Source organism: Cydia fagiglandana, chromosome 27 (assembly GCF_963556715.1).
Source record: "Cydia fagiglandana chromosome 27, ilCydFagi1.1, whole genome shotgun sequence".
NCBI classification, from domain to species: domain Eukaryota; kingdom Metazoa; phylum Arthropoda; class Insecta; order Lepidoptera; family Tortricidae; genus Cydia; species Cydia fagiglandana.
In genome coordinates this window covers 9,882,879-9,903,008 of record NC_085958.1, presented here as the reverse complement: position 1 = coordinate 9,903,008, position 20,130 = coordinate 9,882,879, and the positions used below count along the sequence as shown (strand labels likewise).

The following is a 20,130-nucleotide window of genomic DNA, read 5'->3' as shown; positions in this document are numbered from 1 at the left end:
TTTTTAGGGGCTAAATATTTTTAATGGTTTTTTTAGGGTTTTGTTTAGAGTAGAAAAGTGCGGCAAATTTGAAAAAATGTAGGCGCGAAGTGATATCGTCTCATAGAAAATTTGAATTTCGCGCCTTTTTCTACTGACAAGATTTTCTTGACCATCTATGTATAACGTTCATATGTATGATCATTAAAATGTCGAAATCATAATAATGTTCTAAATTTGGAAAATCTATAATAATTTCTTTTATTTTTTATTTAGTGGGTTTTCCAAAATAATTGTACAGTTTTAGGGGTTTTTAAGTTGAGCTCAGGGGTAAAAAAAAATTGGAGTTGGAAACCCTGACCTGACAGCATTCAGTATTGCCATGTGTCTCCGCTGATCGCTGATGCTGTTTGCTGTGCCTATGTCAAGTCCGCAATATTTATGTAATTCAAAATAAAAATTCTATGTTATAAAAATAAAAACGCGGCCAGTTTAATCGTTCGTAAATAGTAAACTATTCAAAAACTCCATCATGGGAACAGTACACGCAAAGGTAAGGTTGATATTTAATTCGATACATTCTTATACGAAAATTGCAAGGTTATTTAGAAAGAAAATTCCTAATTGTGTTCGAAAATCATGTTTTATTTGCTAAAACAACAAAAGTAACCGTTATAATTAGTTAAAAGTGCATTTTTAAACGAGAATCGTGTGTGTATAACGTATTGCCTATATCAGTATATTTCACTAGCCCATGAATCTAGTATTTAACTGGATCAGGCATGAGGGGGGGGTGATAGAACGGGATAGTCTTATGTATCCTTCAGTAGGAGTAGCAGCAAAAGCGCTTATTGTTTGTCCTTGTCACAGTCTCACATTTTTTTTATTCCCCACTGTAAGTTTAGTATGGATTATGGTAGGCAACAAATAAATTCGACCAATCATAGTGTCACATTGCGTATGTTTTGTCCCTCACGGACGCACGCGTATAGCACAGGTATAGGATTGTACCATCTATGGTAATAATTGTTAAACATAAGGATGGCAGTGTTATTAAGTAACTCGATATGAGTTAGGTCCCCACTGAAAATTAGCGCTGCGGCCTACCACAGCATTACGCTGAGTGGGGATCCATTTTAACGTCCATCTGACATATATCTTGTTTTTAATTTAACTGGTTTTGTAACTTCTTCTGTGTCGGTTCCACAAGGCTGAGGGTTGTGACCATCCGGAGTGCAGTTTTTCACCACTGCTCTCCAACCCCCCCTGTTTTGGGCTAACTGTATTGCCCCCTGGCATCAGACCATTGAGGTTTTGTAACTATGATGATGTAAATAAATGTATTTTCTTTCTTTGTTCGTCACTGTGACAAAACCCCTTAAAAAAATAAGATTTAAAAAAACCGGCCTAGTGCGAGTCAGACTCTCGTTTCTAGGGTTCCGTACATAAGTCCGATTCACGCTTAATTTTAGACCCAGTAGTTTCAGAGATAAACGGGAGGGAACGGTCATTTTTTGGCTACTTTCTTAAATAACTTCGAACCTATGTATTTTAAAATAAAAATAAAATGTCCATCTTTGGGTAACTAATTTACAAATGTGTACCAAATTTAAACTTAATTGGTCCAGTAATTTCCGAGAAAATAGGCTGTGACAGACGGACAGACAGACAGACGCACGAGTGATCCTATAAGGGTTCCGTATTTCCCTTTTGAGGTACGGAACCCTAAAAAAGATATCTGTTACAGGCGGAGCACGGCCAGGGTGACAACGAGGTCCTGGGCAGTAACCTGTTCGAGTTCGGAGTTGAAGAGCCCATGGAGCTGGAGGAGCCAAATATCCAGCGGCCCGGCATCAAACTCGGCGGTGTGCGGGTACAAGACTACTTATGTGGCCAATCTATAGTTCGTTTTTTTTAGCATTAGAAATAAGGTAAACAATCTTGATGTGTCTTTTAATTGAAAAACACATTTTAAAAATATGTTACGCCAAATATGTAACAATTATGAATCTAATAGGATCATTTATATTCTTCTGCTTTATTAAGTAATAGTGTTTGATTTTTTAAAAGGGTTTTTCAATTAAAAGACATGTCAAGATCGCTTACCTTCTTACAAGTTCTTTCTAATGCTAAAAAAAACGAACTATAGTCAGTCAGAACTGTATCTCCATTATTTATACTTTTTATTCAACGCTGAACACAGCCCTCCGCGCCTCATTTTCTGCAAGTATGGAATGTTTTAATGGAAATATCCTCCTCTTTTATTTATACTTAATATTAATTTTGGTTTCTTAAATATTAATACTTTTTTAGATATTGGGGAAATAAAAAAAATCTACTTTTTTCCCCCGTTTTTGTTTATAACTTTTGATATTTTTTGTGCTAATACACGCTTCACAATGAGGTATCACACATATTGCTAGGAGTAGTATCTCTATTTTTCACCGTTTTCTGTTTCTGAAGTAGTCTATTTATGGGAGGCATTTTACAAGATTTTATTTTATTTGCAATGTTGGTATGTAATTCAAAAATGTAATTTTTGACAAGTGTTTTTTATTAACAGGCACGAGTTGACCGGGTCCACGTAGACGGCCTGAGCCGGACCAAGGATGACGTGATCCGGGGAGCGGTGGACGACTTGTTCCATGCTACGGACTTTGAAGACGTCATACTGCGCGCACATAAGGTACAGCTGACGTGCACTGGTAGACAGTATAACTACAAGTGTTCCATGTGGACGGTCTGAGCCGGACCAAGGATGACGTGATCCGGGGGGCGGTCATCCATTAATTACGTCACACCAATTTCTAGGTTTTTTGACCCCTCCCCCCCCTTGTCACACTTAGTCACATTTGGCAAACCCCACCCCCCCTAGTGTGACGTCACATTTTTTCTACGAAATCGCCAAATCGAATTAAGTAAGTACCTAAGTATTATTAATATTTTATCAAAATATTTTTGACGATATAAATATTAGTAATTTTATAACCCAAAACTGCTTAGGAAAGAAAATTAAACGATTAAAAATTATTTTCGTTTTAAAAACTTGTTATTTAAATGTACAGCGAACTAAATAATTTAAATAAATTTTCGGTTACTGATGAAGTTAAAGTGACGTCACAAAGTTTGTGTCTCCCCCTCCCCCATGTCACAATATGTCACATTCTCTTGACCCCCTCCCTCCGTACGAAGGGTACGGAACCCTAATGAAAAAAAAAACGGCAAAAATGCAAAAAAAACGGTCACCCATCCAAGTACTGACCACGCCTGACGTTGCTTAACTTTGGTCAAAAATCACGTTTGTTGTATGGGAGCCCCATTTAAATCTTTATTTTATTCTGTTTTTAGTATTTGTTGTTATAGCGGCAACAGAAATACATCATCTGTGAAAATTTCAACTGTCTAGCTATCACGGTTCGTGAGATACAGCCTGGTGACAGACGGACGGACGGACGGACGGACGGACAGCGAAATCTTAGTAATAGGGTCCCGTTTTACCCTTTGGGTACGGAACCCTAAAAAAGACTGCTTCCGGGTCTCGGGAGGATAGGGAAGTTACCTAATGTTACTGTGTTGAACAGTGTTGCCTCACAAAAGTGAACTGCGTGGTGAATGCACCATTAAATAAGAATGGTAAGTAAGTAAGTAATCGTTTATTGTCAGATTATGCAATGTCAGTTGTGTTGGTGTTGCAGGTGCGCCGCGCTCTGGACGCGATGGGGTGCTTCCGCGACATCGCCGTGCTGATCGACGTGTCGTCCGGCCCCGGCGCCACGCCCGAAGGTCTAGAGGTGAGAGCTCTCGGTAGCTATAGTCGCACCAATAAAAGTCTGCAGCGGATTTCTAATCAAAAATCAAATCAAATATCATTTATTATCAGGCTACTAAGGCCCATAGATACATACCTTACAAACTAACATACATACAATAGTAAAATCTTACAAGCTAAAAGTTATTTGATAGCCCACGCATATAAGTGTTATGTATACGTCATCATTTCATACAAGTTTGACGTTTAAAATGACACTTGCACTGCGTGGGCTATCAAAATCGCTGCAGACTTTTTACGGTCTAACTTTAGCACTATACGTGCGTATGTCGATAATTTAAAGGGCCATATGTACTGTTAATCGTACAATACACGTGCGAAGAGGTAATTCGCAACTGTCGATTTAAAACACTATCCCTTCAGTCGTATCGTTATCGTCACTCGTTGCGAATTTCCTACTTTTCGCACTTGTATTGTGAATAACTATTTCATCACACTTGCTCGAATAATACAGTAGATATAGTATGGTGATCTTAATATTTAAAACTTTCGCGTTTTGAACACATATTAACTCACATTTATAGACGGGTCTATCGCGAATTTATTTTTTACCTTTATTTACCGAAGTTTATGGTCGCGGCTAACTGAATAAAGACCTGTGCACACCGGCTTGCGTGTGCATGACGTGCGCGTGCACGTGCGCTAAAATGTTGGAGCCGCACACGTCACGCAAGCGGTGTGTCGTCTCTCATAAGGATCTGTATACTACAACGCCGCACGCGCACGTCACGCACACGCAGCCGGTTTGCACAGGCCTTAAAGGTAATAAAATAAATTCGCGACAGACCCGTCTATATTCTTCTTCCTCAGCGAGTATGCTTACCCACTGTTGGGCATACGCCTCTCCAAATCTCGTCCAAGCAGCCCGACTTGCTGCTTCCCTCCTCCAGAGTGGGCCTGCAATCTTTTTAATATCATCTTCCCATCTTGAGCCCCATCTTAAGACCCGTCTATAAATGTGAGTTAACCTCTAGCCGCTCATAGGTCAAACCTTGCCAAGCAAAATGAAATTTTATTTTGTCACCACAAAGTTCAAATTAGAATGGAACAGGAGACCTTTTTATAGGTCTCTGGGCGGCTAGAGGTTAATATGGTGATGTTGTTTCAGGTGACGTTCCAGGTGAAGGAGCTGTCCCGCATCGTGGGCGGCATCAACACCACCGTGTCCGAGAACGAGGGCAACCTGGTGCTGGGTCAGTCTAATTAACTTCGACTCAGTAAAAAACTTACTTCCACAGTACAATCTTCCCCCATTTCCACAGAAATAACATAAATAGGCAGTACAAACGCGCACGGATATCTCGTTTTCTCCACTCGACCCTGTCATCGGGATTTTCCCGCCATTTGGGGTAGAATGCGTCCAGGTCGTCCCGCCATCTCCTTTTCGATCTGCCTGCGCCCTCGATGGTGTTCTGAGGGTCCCACTCAGTAACCATTCTGGCCCACCTTTCTGGGTACATGCGGCAGACATGTCAGCCCAGTCCCACTTAAGCTTAGCGGTCTTGACGCCTACATCTACAACTCATATAATATAAATGTCAAAACGAATTAATGAACCTAGTTAACTTATATCGCAGGGGTAAAGATGCCGAACGTGCTGGGCCGCGGGGAGCGCATCCAATCCGAGTACTCTCTAGGATACCGGAGCTCTTCGAATTTCAGCATCACGGCGACCAAACCTTACCCGCACAAACCTAGGACACCACTGCTGTCAGCGCAGGTAAAAGTTCAAGAGTGCTCTCTAGGATACCGCGGCTCTTCTAACTTTAGTATAACCGCGATCAAACCTTACCCGCACAAGAGAGAGGACGCCACTGCTGTCAGCGCAGGTATAAGATAACATAAGATCCAAGAGAACTCTAGGATACCGTGGCTCTTCCAACTACAGTGTAACTGCGACCAAACCTTACCCGCACAAGAGGGCGCCACTACTGTCGGCGCAGGTAAGGATAAGATAACAAGATCCAAGAGTACTCTCTAGGATACTGCGGCTCTTCTAACTTTAGTAAAACCGCGACCAAACCCTACCCGCACAAACCTAGGACGCCACTGCTGTCAGCGCAGGTAAAGATATCATAAGATCCAAGAGTACGCTCTAGGATACCGCGGCTCTTCCAACTTCAGTATAACCGCGACCAAAAATTAGTTATCTCTGACATCATGGTTGTCGTAAAACGTTGTTGTTGTTGTTTGTTGTAGGTGTACCAGCAGAACTCCGAGTACCCGTGGTCGGGGTACCGGCTGCTCGACCGCGGCCTGCTGCTCGGCGTGGCCTTCAACACTTCGCCCGCGGTCAGTATACTTTATAAACTCATAAACATAATCGCTATTAAACTTTCAATATAAAAATGTTTTCATTATAAAAATGTTTATACGACAACGATCTCACTCACTTGAATTTTTAGTCGCTATTGGCGACATGTTTCGGGCCCGTCGGGGGTCCTTCCACAGGCTCGATTGCTCGCGGCGACTGCAACTCGTGCACTGCGCGCGGCGCCCGCCTCGTCGCTCGTCGCGCGCGCGCAACTAAACTAAAACGCGCGCGCTGACTAAAAATTCAAGTGAGTGAAACCGTTGTCGTATAAACATTTTAATAAACATAATTTATTACATTAATATGAAACAAAGACTTAAAATAAAAATAGTGATGGTTTACATGTGCCTGAACTAGGATTCCCTGTGTTTCAGGCGTGAAGTATGGCAAACATTGATCATGCAAATTAATTTTCACTTCTTTTTTCACCTTCTTAGACTACAGGAATATTGTCAAAGTAAATTATGTAGTCAGTACATTGACTGCCATCTTTCGACACAAATGATTAACACTTATAGAACGCTATTTGACTTTGATCCTTATTTTTTCACTGATATGTGTTAAATTTGTTAATGTCAAAAAGTATCGTCACCTACTCGAGGATAGACCAAAGGTATGGCGCCATCGTTTGAAAAGATGGCACCATACCTTTTGCCTTCTCTCAAGTTCCTATGGCCACCTTCTGTCTTCATCATCAGATCAGCTCGATGGTACCATAATATTGCATTGTCACCCGACTTATACACACGTATGCAAATTTTCAGCTTCATCGGAAACCGGGAAGTGGGTCAAATTTAACTTGCAAGATTTGACCCGTACAAAACAAATATACATTTAGGTACAACATACAATACAATGCAACTTAAGTAAAGGGGCCCACTGATTAACAGTCCATCGGACGGTATCGGCCTGTCAGTTGTTCGGAACTGTCAAAATTTTGTTCTAACTGACAGGCTCCTTCAGTGGGCCCCTTAAAAGCTTGTAATGACGTCATTAGAGTTTACCTCTATATTACAATCAATAGCTCAATGCCTTAAGCAGAATTTAAATTTGTAGACGAAGCACCAACTTCAATGGGAGGGCGTGGTCCGCGACACGTCGGTGCTCAGCAAGACCACCAGCTTCAAGATCAGAGAGAGCAGCGGTGAGCATGCATTATTTATATAAAAAAGTTCACATATTCAGTATTTATTTGCTAGAATTATGGTCAGGTACCATCGCCCACACCACACTGTTAACGTCCATCAGTGGACCTTATCTTATACCTTTTGTAAATTTGTAATAAGGTCCGGGTTAGGAGTGTAGCTGTACTACGAGTGTAATGTAATGAAAAACTGAGTCCCGCCGAAACGAAGTGCAAATTATTACCATAACGCTCGTTGATGTCTTTTGTTCCGTTTCATTTATTTACTAGTCAAATTCATTAGGTATAGTTCCCTAAAGTGTTGCATAATGAACGCATTATAGTTGAGTCGCGAGTATGCGATTATATTACTTTATATTTATATTACTTTGCTTAACGAAATCCTAATTCAAACATTAAAGTAGGGAGGTATAGTAGGGAGGGGTAGGGAGGAGGAGGTGGAGGTAAGCCTGAAATAAATGATATTTTATTTTATTTATAGTTTTTTTATCCACAATCCATAACTCCCGCTGGAACAATATAAGCCTTTTTCCTTCAGTACACCAGAATGAAATAAGGTATTTTTAATACTTTATTTTGTAATTTTGTATGTATGTATGTCAGTGACTTTTTTTTAACCAGGGCCTCAAATGAAGTCGGTGATCCGTCACATCGTGTCGGTGGACCACCGGGACGAGCCCATCTTCCCGACCCGAGGGTCGTGGGTCCAGTTCTCGAGCGAGGTGGCCGGGCTGGGCGGCGGGGTGGCGCATCTCAAGAGCGAGCTCAAGGCGCAGACCAACCACGAGCTGGCCGAGAATGTGGTGAGTAGTCTCTACAGCTTCCCGACCCGAGGGGCGTGGGTCCAGTTCTCGAGCGAGGTGGCCGGGCTGGGCGGCGGGGTGGCGCATCAAGAGCGAGCTCAAGGCGCAGACCAACCACGAGCTGGCCGAGAATGTGGTGAGTAGTCTCTACAGCTTCCCGACCCGAGGGGCGTGGGTCCAGTTCTCGAGCGAGGTGGCCGGGCTGGGCGGCGGGGTGGCGCATCTCAAGAGCGAGCTCAAGGCGCAGACCAACCACGAGCTAGCCGAGAATGTGGTGAGTAGTCTCTACAGCTTCCCGACCCGAGGGGCGTGGGTCCAGTTCTCGAGCGAGGTGGCCGGGCTGGGCGGCGGGGTGGCGCATCTCAAGAGCGAGCTCAAGGCGCAGACCAACCACGAGCTGGCCGAGAATGTGGTGAGTAGTCTCTACAGCTTCCCGACCCGAGGGGCGTGGGTCCAGTTCTCGAGCGAGGTGGCCGGGCTGGGCGGCGGGGTGGCGCATCTCAAGAGCGAGCTCAAGGCGCAGACCAACCACGAGCTGGCCGAGAATGTGGTGAGTAGTCTCTACAGCTTCCCGACCCGAGGGGCGTGGGTCCAGTTCTCGAGCGAGGTGGCCGGGCTGGGCGGCGGGGTGGCGCATCAAGAGCGAGCTCAAGGCGCAGACCAACCACGAGCTGGCCGAGAATGTGGTGAGTAGTCTCTACAGCTAGCTAGCTGGGTGGGGTGTCAACTATAGGATCAGGTGTCAACTATAGGATGGGGTGTCAACTATAGGATGGGGTGTCAACTATAGGATGGAGTGTCAACTATAGGATGGGGTTTCAACTATAGGATGCGGTGTCAACTATAGGATGGAGTGTCAACTATAGGATGGGGTGTCAACTGTAGGATGCGGTGTCAACTGTAGGATGAACCTCTTGACAGAAGCGCCGTGTGAGTCTGTTCATTTTTAGGTTATTTTCCTTTATAAATAACATCCTTTATAAATTTCATCCTTATTTATTAACTTGGTTGAGGTTTATTTACATAAATTAGGTTATTAATACATTTGTTCTGATACAAAACTAGGGTAAGGCCTTTTTGGCCTTAGGGCCAATGGAGGGGAATGAGAAGGAAAAGCCCCCTGACGAGACCGATGGTAACTCTAATGTTATGGACATTGAAAATAATTCTAGAAAAAGAAACTTGCAAACATTGGACTTATCACCGGTCAGTAGTCCACAAGAACCGGCTCTTAAAAAAATTACAACCAACGTACACAAAGAGATCTCGGAACAGGTAACAATAATAAATGAGGATGCCACCAATCCCCACGTAGATACACAACGCGATGAGAATGCTAACCCACTTTTGTACAAACACCCTGATCTTGACACAGAAGGCCGAGGATACAATGCAGACGACGATGGTTTGTGGTACACATCTCAAAGGAATCTTCTACTGACTCCAGGTCAACATTGAAAGCCATCTACGTAGGTATGCTCTTAACACAGGCAAATGTCACAAATATTAAGAAGGACGGGATAAAATCTGTAGGTCGCAATAGAGTTTCAGTTACATTCAATAAAGCCGTTGATGCCAACTCTATCTTAAAAAACCCTATGTTAGATAAATACAAACTATCAGCAAACATACCAACATACAACATATCTCGTATGGGTCTAGTTCGAGGAGTTCCAACAGATTGGTCCATGACTGATTTTGTTAAGGGTACAAATTTAATAGAAGGTAAAGGTAGGATTCTGAAAGCGCGTCGACTACAAAGGAAAGTGACCAAAGAGGATGGCTCTCCATCCTGGGTTCCAACCCAGACTGTAGTAGTTACTTTTGAAGGTCAAACTCTGCCATCTAGAATATTTGCTTATTATACTTCTCTAGTGGTGGAGGTATACCTTCTGCCAACAATTCAGTGCCGAAAATGCCTTAGATTTGGACACATTCAGACTCAATGTCGCTCAGATGCCCGCTGCTACAAATGTGCCCAGAAGCACCCGGGTGATGGGTGTAACGTAGCTCCCGAGCACATATCCTGTATTTTTTGCACTGCACGTCACTATGCCACTGACAGAAACTGCCCAGAACATCACCGACAAAAGTCCATCAAACTGATAATGTCTGAAAGAAACATTTCATATGCTGAAGCATCCACACAAGTCCCAGTTGTAACTCGTAGACCCTATGCGGACGTTGCAAATATAATGTTTGGCCCCACAAGAGAATTTTCCCCCCCATCACAATCTCCCGTTGACTTAACAGACTTACCTTCTACCAGTTCTACCCCTCCCAGAACCTCTCACCGCAAGACAGTATTTTTGTCACCTCGGTCAAGACCTTCCTTATCCCCAGGTTATGACCAACAAGCCCATAACAATATAGTCCGACCCCCTCCATCCCAAATCCCTAACGGACAAGCCCTCAATAACTCATATACCAGAGAAACTCCTAATGAGGACCTCATGGAGCTCCTCCTTAAACTGTTGACGAATATCATTGCAAAATGGAGTGATATATTACCGAACGACGTTGCACCTTTAATGTTGACCCTAGTAGAAAAACTCTCCTTCCCTCACCACCACGGACCGCCAGGCCACATTTCTTCAATGGAATAGCCGGAGTATTATTCCTAAAAAAACAGACCTCATCCAGCTGATCAACGACCATTCTGTGTCTGTCGCGGCCATCTCGGAGACGTGGCTGAGGCCCGGGTCTCGGTTTAGACTCCCGGGCTTCTCATGCCTCCGGGATGACCGCGTCGATGGACGTGCAGGATGCGCTTTGTTGATCAAGCAATCCTACCCCTTCTCTCAAATTCCCCTACCTCCTCATGGAAATGAAATTAATGCCGTAGCCGCTAAGGTTATGGGCATTAATTTCATTTCAATATATATTCCTCACCCTGACCTTGACCTTATTCCTGAATTATCTTCGATCCTAACCTCTGTCCCTCCTCCTCATATAGTTTTAGGCGACTTTAATTCACACAACATTTCGTGGGGATCATACCATTCCGATGGGTTTTCATCACTCTTGTTAGAAGTCTTCGATGAAATCAACGTTTGCATTATAAACGACGGATCGCCCACACATCGAGTCTATCCAGGCCAGAACCCACAATCCGTTCCCGACTTGTCAGCTTGCTCCCCTAATTTGGCCTCATTGTTATCATGGACTGTGCTTCGTCAGTCCTATGGCAGCGATCACTTTCCCATTGTTATTTCCAAGCCCTCATCTGTTGTTCCATCCCCGTCTCCTGAACCGCTTCTGAAATACAGATTACAATCAGCTGACTGGTCGAAATTTTCACTTTATGTCGAAACAAAAATTAAAGAATGGGACTCTAACTTAAATGACAATAGAGAAAATTACTCAAAATTCAAAAATTTACTTTTAGAAGCAGCTGATAAGTTTATCCCCCGGAAAAAAACCAAAAAGAATAAAATTCTTTCACCTCCATGGTGGAATGCTGACTGCACAGCTGCCGTGAAAGACAGAGATGAAGCTGAACAAAGATTTAACGAATCAGGTGACATAGAAGACTTCATCAATTTCAGGAAAACCTCGGCCCGCACTAAACGATTATTGTCCAAAACAAAGAAAAAGGGTTGGAAAGGGTTCTGTGAGAGCTTGTCCCCTAGAACTCCCCCATCAGTCGTATGGAAAAACATAAGGCGGTTCAGAGGGTCCTTTAAACCGGATATCATATGTTCTTCTGACAGGTCATCTTGGCTTTTGGACTTTGCGGACAAACTGGCACCTCCAACTGCCCCAGAATTATCCTGTTTAGTGTCACCACCACTCCCTCCTCCGTCGACCACCTTTGACGAACCGTTTTCGGTTGCGGAGCTCAAAATAGCTTTGGATGGACTACGCAACACTTCACCGGGAGAAGATGGTATTCCTTACTGTTTCATAACAGAGCTGAGCTCATTCTCACAGGAATACTTCCTTGCCATTCTGAATCACGTGTTTGACTCAGGAGAGATCCCAGAAGATTGGAAAACTCAAATTGTCATTCCAATACTGAAACCGACTAAAAATCCACAAGAGGCTAGCTCGTACCGACCGATTGCGCTCTCCACTACGATGGGCAAGATACTTGAGCACCTAGTAAAGAATAGGCTGGAGTGGTATGTCGAGAGCAGGGGACTGTTAGCAAACACCCAATTCGGGTTTCGAAAAGGTAGGAGCACAATGGACAGCTTAAACATACTAACCACGGATATCAGACTTTCGCTTTCTAACAATGAGGACCTACTAGGATGTTTTCTTGATATTTCAGCAGCTTATGACAATGTCCTTCTTCCGGTGCTCAGAGCAAAAATGCTACATCTGAGCATTGCCGTGAAGATTGTACAAATTGTCTCCAATCTATTCATAGGAAGAACCATCAAAATCCGTGATGGCAGCTCTTATCTTTCTCCTCGTACACTGTGGCAGGGGCTTCCTCAAGGATCCGTTCTTAGTCCAATACTTTACAGCATATATACATATGATTTAGAGCAATCAGTGTTGCCCTTCTGTAACATTCTACAGTATGCAGATGATCTAATTCTCTACACTTCCGCAAAATCTGTTGATACGGCGTCTGCAAGGTTGAACATGGGCCTGAGTTACCTGAAGGATTGGCTTGAAGAGCATGGTCTGTCTTTGTCACCTTCCAAGAGCTGTGCTGTGACCTTCAGTCGCAAAAGGAACATGCCAACTTCAGATGTTCATTATGGTGAGGAAAGCATTCCCAATAAAGAATCAACAAAATTCCTGGGTATCATCTTGGATCGGAAAATGAGTGGAAACCTCATCTGAAATACATACAGGACAAGTGTGAAAAAGGAATCAACATTTTGCGAGCTCTATCAGGAGTTTGGTGGGGTTCTCATCCATATTGTCAAAAGCTACTTTATAATGCTATTATTCGCAGCCACATGGACTATGGATCCTTTATATTAGAACCATGTAATAAGGAATCCTTACAAAAGTTAGATTTAATACAGGCTAAATGCTTAAGAATCATACTTGGTGCCATGAGATCTTCCCCAAAAAATGCCATGCAAGTAGAATGTGTGGAGCCTCCTCTGGTGCTGCGTAGACAATATCTTGCTGACAGGTTCCTTATAAGAGCTATCTCCAACTCCAATCACTTGCTGATTACACGCTTGCGGGCTCTTGCTTCATTGGTCACTGAAAACCCATATTGGATGCATAAGGAGTTTCCAAAAAATATTATTTCGTATTCTAAATTAAACCGTATAAACCCCATATTATATAAATCAGGAACAAACCCCTTATTTGAATCAAAATTTGAAACTTTAATTTACACCCCTAGTGTTATTTTAGACCTTGGTATATTTAAAAATGACCCGGGAGCTAACAACAAATTTAAAAATCTTTTAGAAAAGTGGGAAGGCTACTTACCAGTGTTTACTGACGCATCCAAAAATGATCCCGCAAATTGTGTTGGAGCAGCAGTGGTGATTCCAAAATATAACATTGTCTTGATGTTCAAGTGCCCTCCTCAATCATCCATTTTTACAGGCGAGGCAGTTGCCATCTTGGAAGCTATTGCATATGCTGACTCTCACAATATAGCAAAAATGATCATTTTTACTGATAGCAGGAGTTGCCTGCAGGCTATTATGGGCAATCAGTTTAAAATGAAGGCAAAATTCCCCTTAATTCTTCAGATCAAAACATTATTAAGAAAATGTGACTCAAAGGGGTTAAAAATAGTGCTCGGGTGGATCCCAGGTCATTGTGGCATTCCTGGAAACGAGTCTGCAGACATATGGGCAAAGAGAGCTATTGAGATGGGATCACCAGGCCACGACAGGATATACAGCTCTGACCTTCTAAGCCATGCACAGACTGATATGTTTAACACGTGGCAAAATCTCTGGAATTCTTCCAGATTGGAGGTAGGAAAACATTATGGCCACATTCAACCCAATATTCCACGTAAACCATGGTTTTTCAGATTCCGAGTCTATCCTAAATGGGTCACGTCTACAATTTGTCGATTACGCTTAGGGCCAGTTTGTACGCCTGTATTTCTTGCCAAGATACGGGTCCGGGATACGTCACTGTGCGAATGTGGGTTAGACGAAGGCACCGTAGATCACATTTTCTTCTCCTGTCCGAGATTCAGTTACTCTTTGTATGATGTGTTACCTTCAAATATTCCGCGACCCATTAACTTTTACTCACTTCTCACTCTAATGGACCCTCCCCTAACGTCTATCCTTATTAAGTATGTACAGGAACATAATATAAAACTTTAATTATTACTGCTCTTCTATCTATCTATATTTAATTTTTACGTTTTTTTCCTCCCATTTCATCCGCTATGTTGCTTGCCTTAACAATCTGTCATCCGCTTTCCGCTCTTTCTCACTAATGTTGCTACTGTGTTAATAATTGTGTCATGTAATGTATTTGTCTGTGATGTCCACAATAATTTGTTTGTTTTAGGTTCCCGTCTATCCTTCCACAAAAATCAAAATTTAACCGAACATTCTCGTCTCACAAGTCAAAAGTCTACACCTCGACATTGGCAGAATCCACCTTGCTAAATTTAGCAAGGAGTAAAAGCCATTAAAAAAGAAAAAAAAAAAAAAAAAAAACTGTAGGATGGAGTGTCAACTATAAGATGAGGTGTCAACTGTAGTATAGGGTGTCAATTATAGGATGGGGTGTCAACTATAGGGCAGGGTGTCAATTATAGGATGCGGTGTCAACTATAGGATGGGGTGTCAAGTATAGGATGCGGTGTCAACTATAGGATGGAGTGTACCCTGCCCACTGTCCGGCCCGCGGGAGCTAGGCTCCAGGGGTTCAGCATTCATTGAGAGTTGAACTGTTCCTGACAGCGGTAACCAGACGCCTTCGGTGGCGCGCGCGAAAGTTTCTGAGGCGCAATATGGCCCTCAACTAAAAAAGTTTGGAGACCCCGGGGGTAGTGCAAACCATTGGTAGGTCTCAACCATTGGAGAATGTGGTGAGTTACCTAATAATTTGTACAGCTAGCTAAAAATGGGGTGTCAACCATTGGGGGTGCCGACAACAGGCTTCCTAGATCTAATTCTAATTTATTCCCCAGGTGCTGCAAGTAACCGGCGCTGCAGGCGTCCTCCATGATGTCTTTGGGACAGAGATAGCTGACCACTTCTTCCTCGGAGGACCCACAACACTTCGAGGCTTCAGGTCCAGAGGAGCCGGGCCTCACACCGATGCTCATGCTTTAGGCGGCCGGGTGAGTAGACAGACAGACACTAGCCTGGAGGAGCCACTACACTTTGAGGGTTCAGGTCCAGAGGAGCCGGGCCTCACACCGATGCTCATGCTTTAGGCGGCCGGGTGAGTAGACAGACAGACACTAGCCTGGAGGAGCCACTACACTTTGAGGGTTCAGGTCCAGAGGAGCCGGGCCTCACACCGATGCTCATGCTTTAGGCGGCCGGGTGTGTAGACAGACAGACAGACACTAGCCGGGAGGAGCCACTACAATACGGGGGTTCAGGTCCAGAGGAGCCGGGCCTTACACCGATGCTCATGCTTTAGGCGGCCGGGTGAGTAGACAGACAGACACTAGCCTGGAGGAGCCACTACACTTCAGGGTTCAGGTCCAGAGGAGTTGGATCCCACACTGATGCTCATGATGACCATGTTTTACTTTTGAAGATAGTTCCATATAACGTCAAATGGCCAGGCAGAATTTACAGGTCATATCGCTGAAAAGCGATCTCTTCTAGACAACTATTTCAATTTGTTTCAAATCAGCATATACAATCCCTCGTATGCGGCCTCTCAAATTTGATCATTGAAAAAGTGACCTTGACATTTAAAACAATAGATTCAAATTCACACGCACGGATCCGTGTATAAGTATATTACGGGGGATTAAGAATTAAAGTGTGTTTTCTGTTTAGATGTACTGGGCGAGCGGCGTGCACCTGTACACCCCCCTCCCCTTCCGACCCGGGCGAAGCGGACTGGGGGAGCTGTTCCGGTCCCATGTGTTCGTCACCGGCGGCTGTCTCGCTTCCCCAGGTACCGTGCCTGTTGCCGTCTCTGTCTGATGTAGCCACGTAGCCTAGTGTTAGATGTACTGGGCGAGCGGCGTGCACCTGTACACCCCCCTCCCCTTCCGACCCGGGCGAAGCGGACTGGGGGAGCTGTTCCGGTCCCATGTGTTCGTCACCGGCGGCTGTCTCGCTTCCCCAGGTACCGTGCCTGTTGCCGTCTCTGTCTGATGTAGCCACGTAGCCTAGTGTTAGATGTACTGGGCGAGCGGCGTGCACCTGTACACCCCCCTCCCCTTCCGACCCGGGCGAAGCGGACTGGGGGAGCTGTTCCGGTCCCATGTGTTCGTCACCGGCGGCTGTCTCGCTTCCCCAGGTACCGTGCCTGTTGCCGTCTCTGTCTGATGTAGCCACGTAGCCTAGTGTTAGATGTACTGGGCGAGCGGCGTGCACCTGTACACCCCGCTCCCCTTCCGACCCGGGCGAAGCGGACTGGGGGAACTGTTCAGGTCCCATGTGTTCGTCACCGGAGGCTGTCTCGCTTCCCCAGGTACCGTGCCTGTTGCTGTCTCTGTCTGATGTAGCCACGTAGCCTAGTGTTAGATGTATTGGGCGAGCGGCGTGCACCTGTACACCCCCCTCCCCTTCCGACCCGGGCGAAGCGGACTGGGAGAACTGTTCAGGTCCCATGTGTTCGTCACCGGCGGCTGTCTCGCTTCCCCAGGTACCGTGCCTGTTGCCGTCTCTGTCTGATGTAGCCACGTAGCCTAGTGTTAGATGTACTGGGCGAGCGGCGTGCACCTGTACACCCCGCTCCCCTTCCGACCCGGGCGAAGCGGACTGGGGGAACTGTTCAGGTCCCATGTGTTCGTCACCGGCGGCTGTCTCGCTTCCCCAGGTACCGTGCCTGTTGCCGTCTCTGTCTGATGTAGCCACGTAGCCTAGTGTTAGATGTACTGGGCGAGCGGCGTGCACCTGTACACCCCGCTCCCCTTCCGACCCGGGCGAAGCGGACTGGGGGAACTGTTCAGGTCCCATGTGTTCGTCACCGGAGGCTGTCTCGCTTCCCCAGGTACCGTGCCTGTTGCTGTCTCTGTCTGATGTAGCCACGTAGCCTAGTGTTAGATGTATTGGGCGAGCGGCGTGCACCTGTACACCCCCCTCCCCTTCCGACCCGGGCGAAGCGGACTGGGAGAACTGTTCAGGTCCCATGTGTTCGTCACCGGCGGCTGTCTCGCTTCCCCAGGTACCGTGCCTGTTGCCGTCTCTGTCTGATGTAGCCACGTAGCCTAGTGTTAGATGTACTGGGCGAGCGGCGTGCACCTGTACACCCCGCTCCCCTTCCGACCCGGGCGAAGCGGACTGGGGGAACTGTTCAGGTCCCATGTGTTCGTCACCGGCGGCTGTCTCGCTTCCCCAGGTACCGTGCCTGTTGCCGTCTCTGTCTGATGTAGCCACGTAGCCTAGTGTTAGATGTACTGGGCGAGCGGCGTGCACCTGTACACCCCGCTCCCCTTCCGACCCGGGCGAAGCGGACTGGGGGAACTGTTCAGGTCCCATGTGTTCGTTACCGGCGGCTGTCTCGCTTCCCCAGGTACCGTGCCTGTTGCCGTCTCTGTCTGATGTAGCCACGTAGCCTAGTGTTAGATGTACTGGGCGAGCGGCGTGCACCTGTACACCCCGCTCCCCTTCCGACCCGGGCGAAGCGGACTGGGGGAACTGTTCAGGTCCCATGTGTTCGTCACCGGAGGCTGTCTCGCTTCCCCAGGTACCGTGCCTGTTGCTGTCTCTGTCTGATGTAGCCACGTAGCCTAGTGTTAGATGTATTGGGCGAGCGGCGTGCACCTGTACACCCCCCTCCCCTTCCGACCCGGGCGAAGCGGACTGGGAGAACTGTTCAGGTCCCATGTGTTCGTCACCGGCGGCTGTCTCGCTTCCCCAGGTACCGTGCCTGTTGCCGTCTCTGTCTGATGTAGCCACGTAGCCTAGTGTTAGATGTACTGGGCGAGCGGCGTGCACCTGTACACCCCGCTCCCCTTCCGACCCGGGCGAAGCGGACTGGGGGAACTGTTCAGGTCCCATGTGTTCGTCACCGGCGGCTGTCTCGCTTCCCCAGGTACCGTGCCTGTTGCCGTCTCTGTCTGATGTAGCCACGTAGCCTAGTGTTAGATGTACTGGGCGAGCGGCGTGCACCTGTACACCCCGCTCCCCTTCCGACCCGGGCGAAGCGGACTGGGGGAACTGTTCAGGTCCCATGTGTTCGTCACCGGCGGCTGTCTCGCTTCCCCAGGTACCGTGCCTGTTGCCGTCTCTGTCTGATGTAGCCACGTAGCCTAGTGTTAGATGTACTGGGCGAGTGGCGTGCACCTGTACACCCCGCTCCCCTTCCGACCCGGGCGAAGCGGACTGGGGGAACTGTTCAGGTCCCATGTGTTCGTCACCGGCGGCTGTCTCGCTTCCCCAGGTACCGTGCCTGTTGCCGTCTCTGTCTGATGTAGCCACGTAGCCTAGTGTTAGATGTACTGGGCGAGCGGCGTGCACCTGTACACCCCGCTCCCCTTCCGACCCGGGCGAAGCGGACTGGGGGAACTGTTCAGGTCCCATGTGTTCGTCACCGGCGGCTGTCTCGCTTCCCCAGGTACCGTGCCTGTTGCCGTCTCTGTCTGATGTAGTCACAGACTAGTGTTAGATGTACTGGGCGAGCGGCGTGCACCTGTACACCCCCCTCCCCTTCCGACCCGGCCGAAGCGGACTGGGGGAGCTGTTCCGGTCCCATGTGTTCGTCACCGGCGGCTGTCTCGCTTCTCCAGGTTAGTAGACATATATGCCGTCCTTTTTACTCCTCTATACGAAATTATCGACCCGCCCCGGCATCGCACGGGTAATCCTTAACAAATTATCCATCTAAACCTTCCTCTAGAATCATCACTCTATTGATGTCCTGTCACGGTCGCCATGTAATATTGGGAGCGCTGAAGGAGGTTACATGGATGTAATGACGCCAAGCTTGTACACTCTATTCCTCCCAATACTTGCTAGTCTAACTTCATATCATCATCATCATCATCATCTCAGCCATAAGACGTCCACTGCTGAACATAGGCCTCCCCCTAACTTCATATATGTATAATTATTTTACGTGACAGAAGAGGAAATCCCTTATCGAGTGGAGGCGCAAGATCTACATTAAATGCGCTGATCACTCAATATGCACAGACGTGCCAATATGAGCGTCTGCATATCTCAACTGAACGAAAATTGAGTAGTTTTGAGTTTATCGCGAACATACATACATGCAAACAGACAGGGGACTTTGTTTTATTAGTTGTAGTGAAATGTTGTATTTTTGATAAAAATTAGTCAAGGTTTGTTTTTTTGTTGACAGAGGAGTCCGGGGCGTCACCCTGGGACGCGTTGTCGGCCGTCCGCGTGTCGTGCGGCGCCGGCGTGGCCCTGAGACTGGGCCGGGTGGCGCGGCTCGAGCTCAACTACTGCACGCCCGTGCTGGCTCGGAGCGGCGACATCGCCCAGCCGGGGATCAGCTTCGGAGTGGGCGCCGACTTCCTGTAGCCACGTGAGTGCACACACACACACACACGCACACGCCGGCGTGGCCCTGAGACTGGGCCGGGTGGCGCGGCTCGAGCTCAACTACTGCACGCCCGTGCTGGCTCGGAGCGGCGACATCGCCCAGCCGGGGATCAGCTTCGGAGTGGGCGCCGACTTCCTGTAGCCACGTGAGTGCACACACACACACACACACGCACACGCCGGCGTGGCCCTGAGACTGGGCCGGGTGGCGCGGCTCGAGCTCAACTACTGCACGCCCGTGCTGGCTCGGAGCGGCGACATCGCCCAGCCGGGGATCAGCTTCGGAGTGGGCGCCGACTTCCTGTAGCCACGTGAGTGCACACACACACACACACACACACACGCCGGCGTGGCCCTGAGACTGGGCCGGGTGGCGCGGCTCGAGCTCAACTACTGCACGCCCGTGCTGGCTCGGAGCGGCGACATCGCCCAGCCGGGGATCAGCTTCGGAGTGGGCG

General features: G+C 47.0%; 2 protein-coding genes across 2 annotated transcripts in view; both read left to right on the top strand.

Moving 5' to 3' along the window:
- Positions 1–20,130, top strand: part of LOC134677889 (uncharacterized) — a 67,039-nt gene that overhangs the window by 23,008 nt on the left and 23,901 nt on the right. The window lies entirely within an intron of this gene.
- Positions 384–19,683, top strand: LOC134678015 (sorting and assembly machinery component 50 homolog A). Its single transcript, XM_063536454.1, has 12 exons — positions 384–532; positions 1,727–1,852; positions 2,543–2,665; positions 3,675–3,770; positions 4,917–5,001; positions 5,386–5,528; positions 6,008–6,100; positions 7,179–7,266; positions 7,888–8,069; positions 15,160–15,312; positions 15,989–16,109; positions 19,467–19,683. Exons 1-12 carry the CDS (start codon positions 512–514, stop codon positions 19,649–19,651), a joined length of 1,416 nt encoding a protein of 471 aa, XP_063392524.1. The 5' UTR covers positions 384–511; the 3' UTR covers positions 19,652–19,683.

What these genes read in the sequence shown, in the direction of transcription:
- LOC134678015 (XM_063536454.1), top strand. Translation starts at nt 512, where the DNA reads ATGGGAACAGTACACGCAAAG. An exon ending in CCTTCAACACTTCGCCCGCG is followed by an intron (nt 6,101 to 7,178) that starts GTCAGTATACTT and finishes TTAAATTTGTAG; the next exon opens with ACGAAGCACCAACTTCAATG. An exon ending in CAAGATCAGAGAGAGCAGCG is followed by an intron (nt 7,267 to 7,887) that starts GTGAGCATGCAT and finishes TTTTTTAACCAG; the next exon opens with GGCCTCAAATGAAGTCGGTG.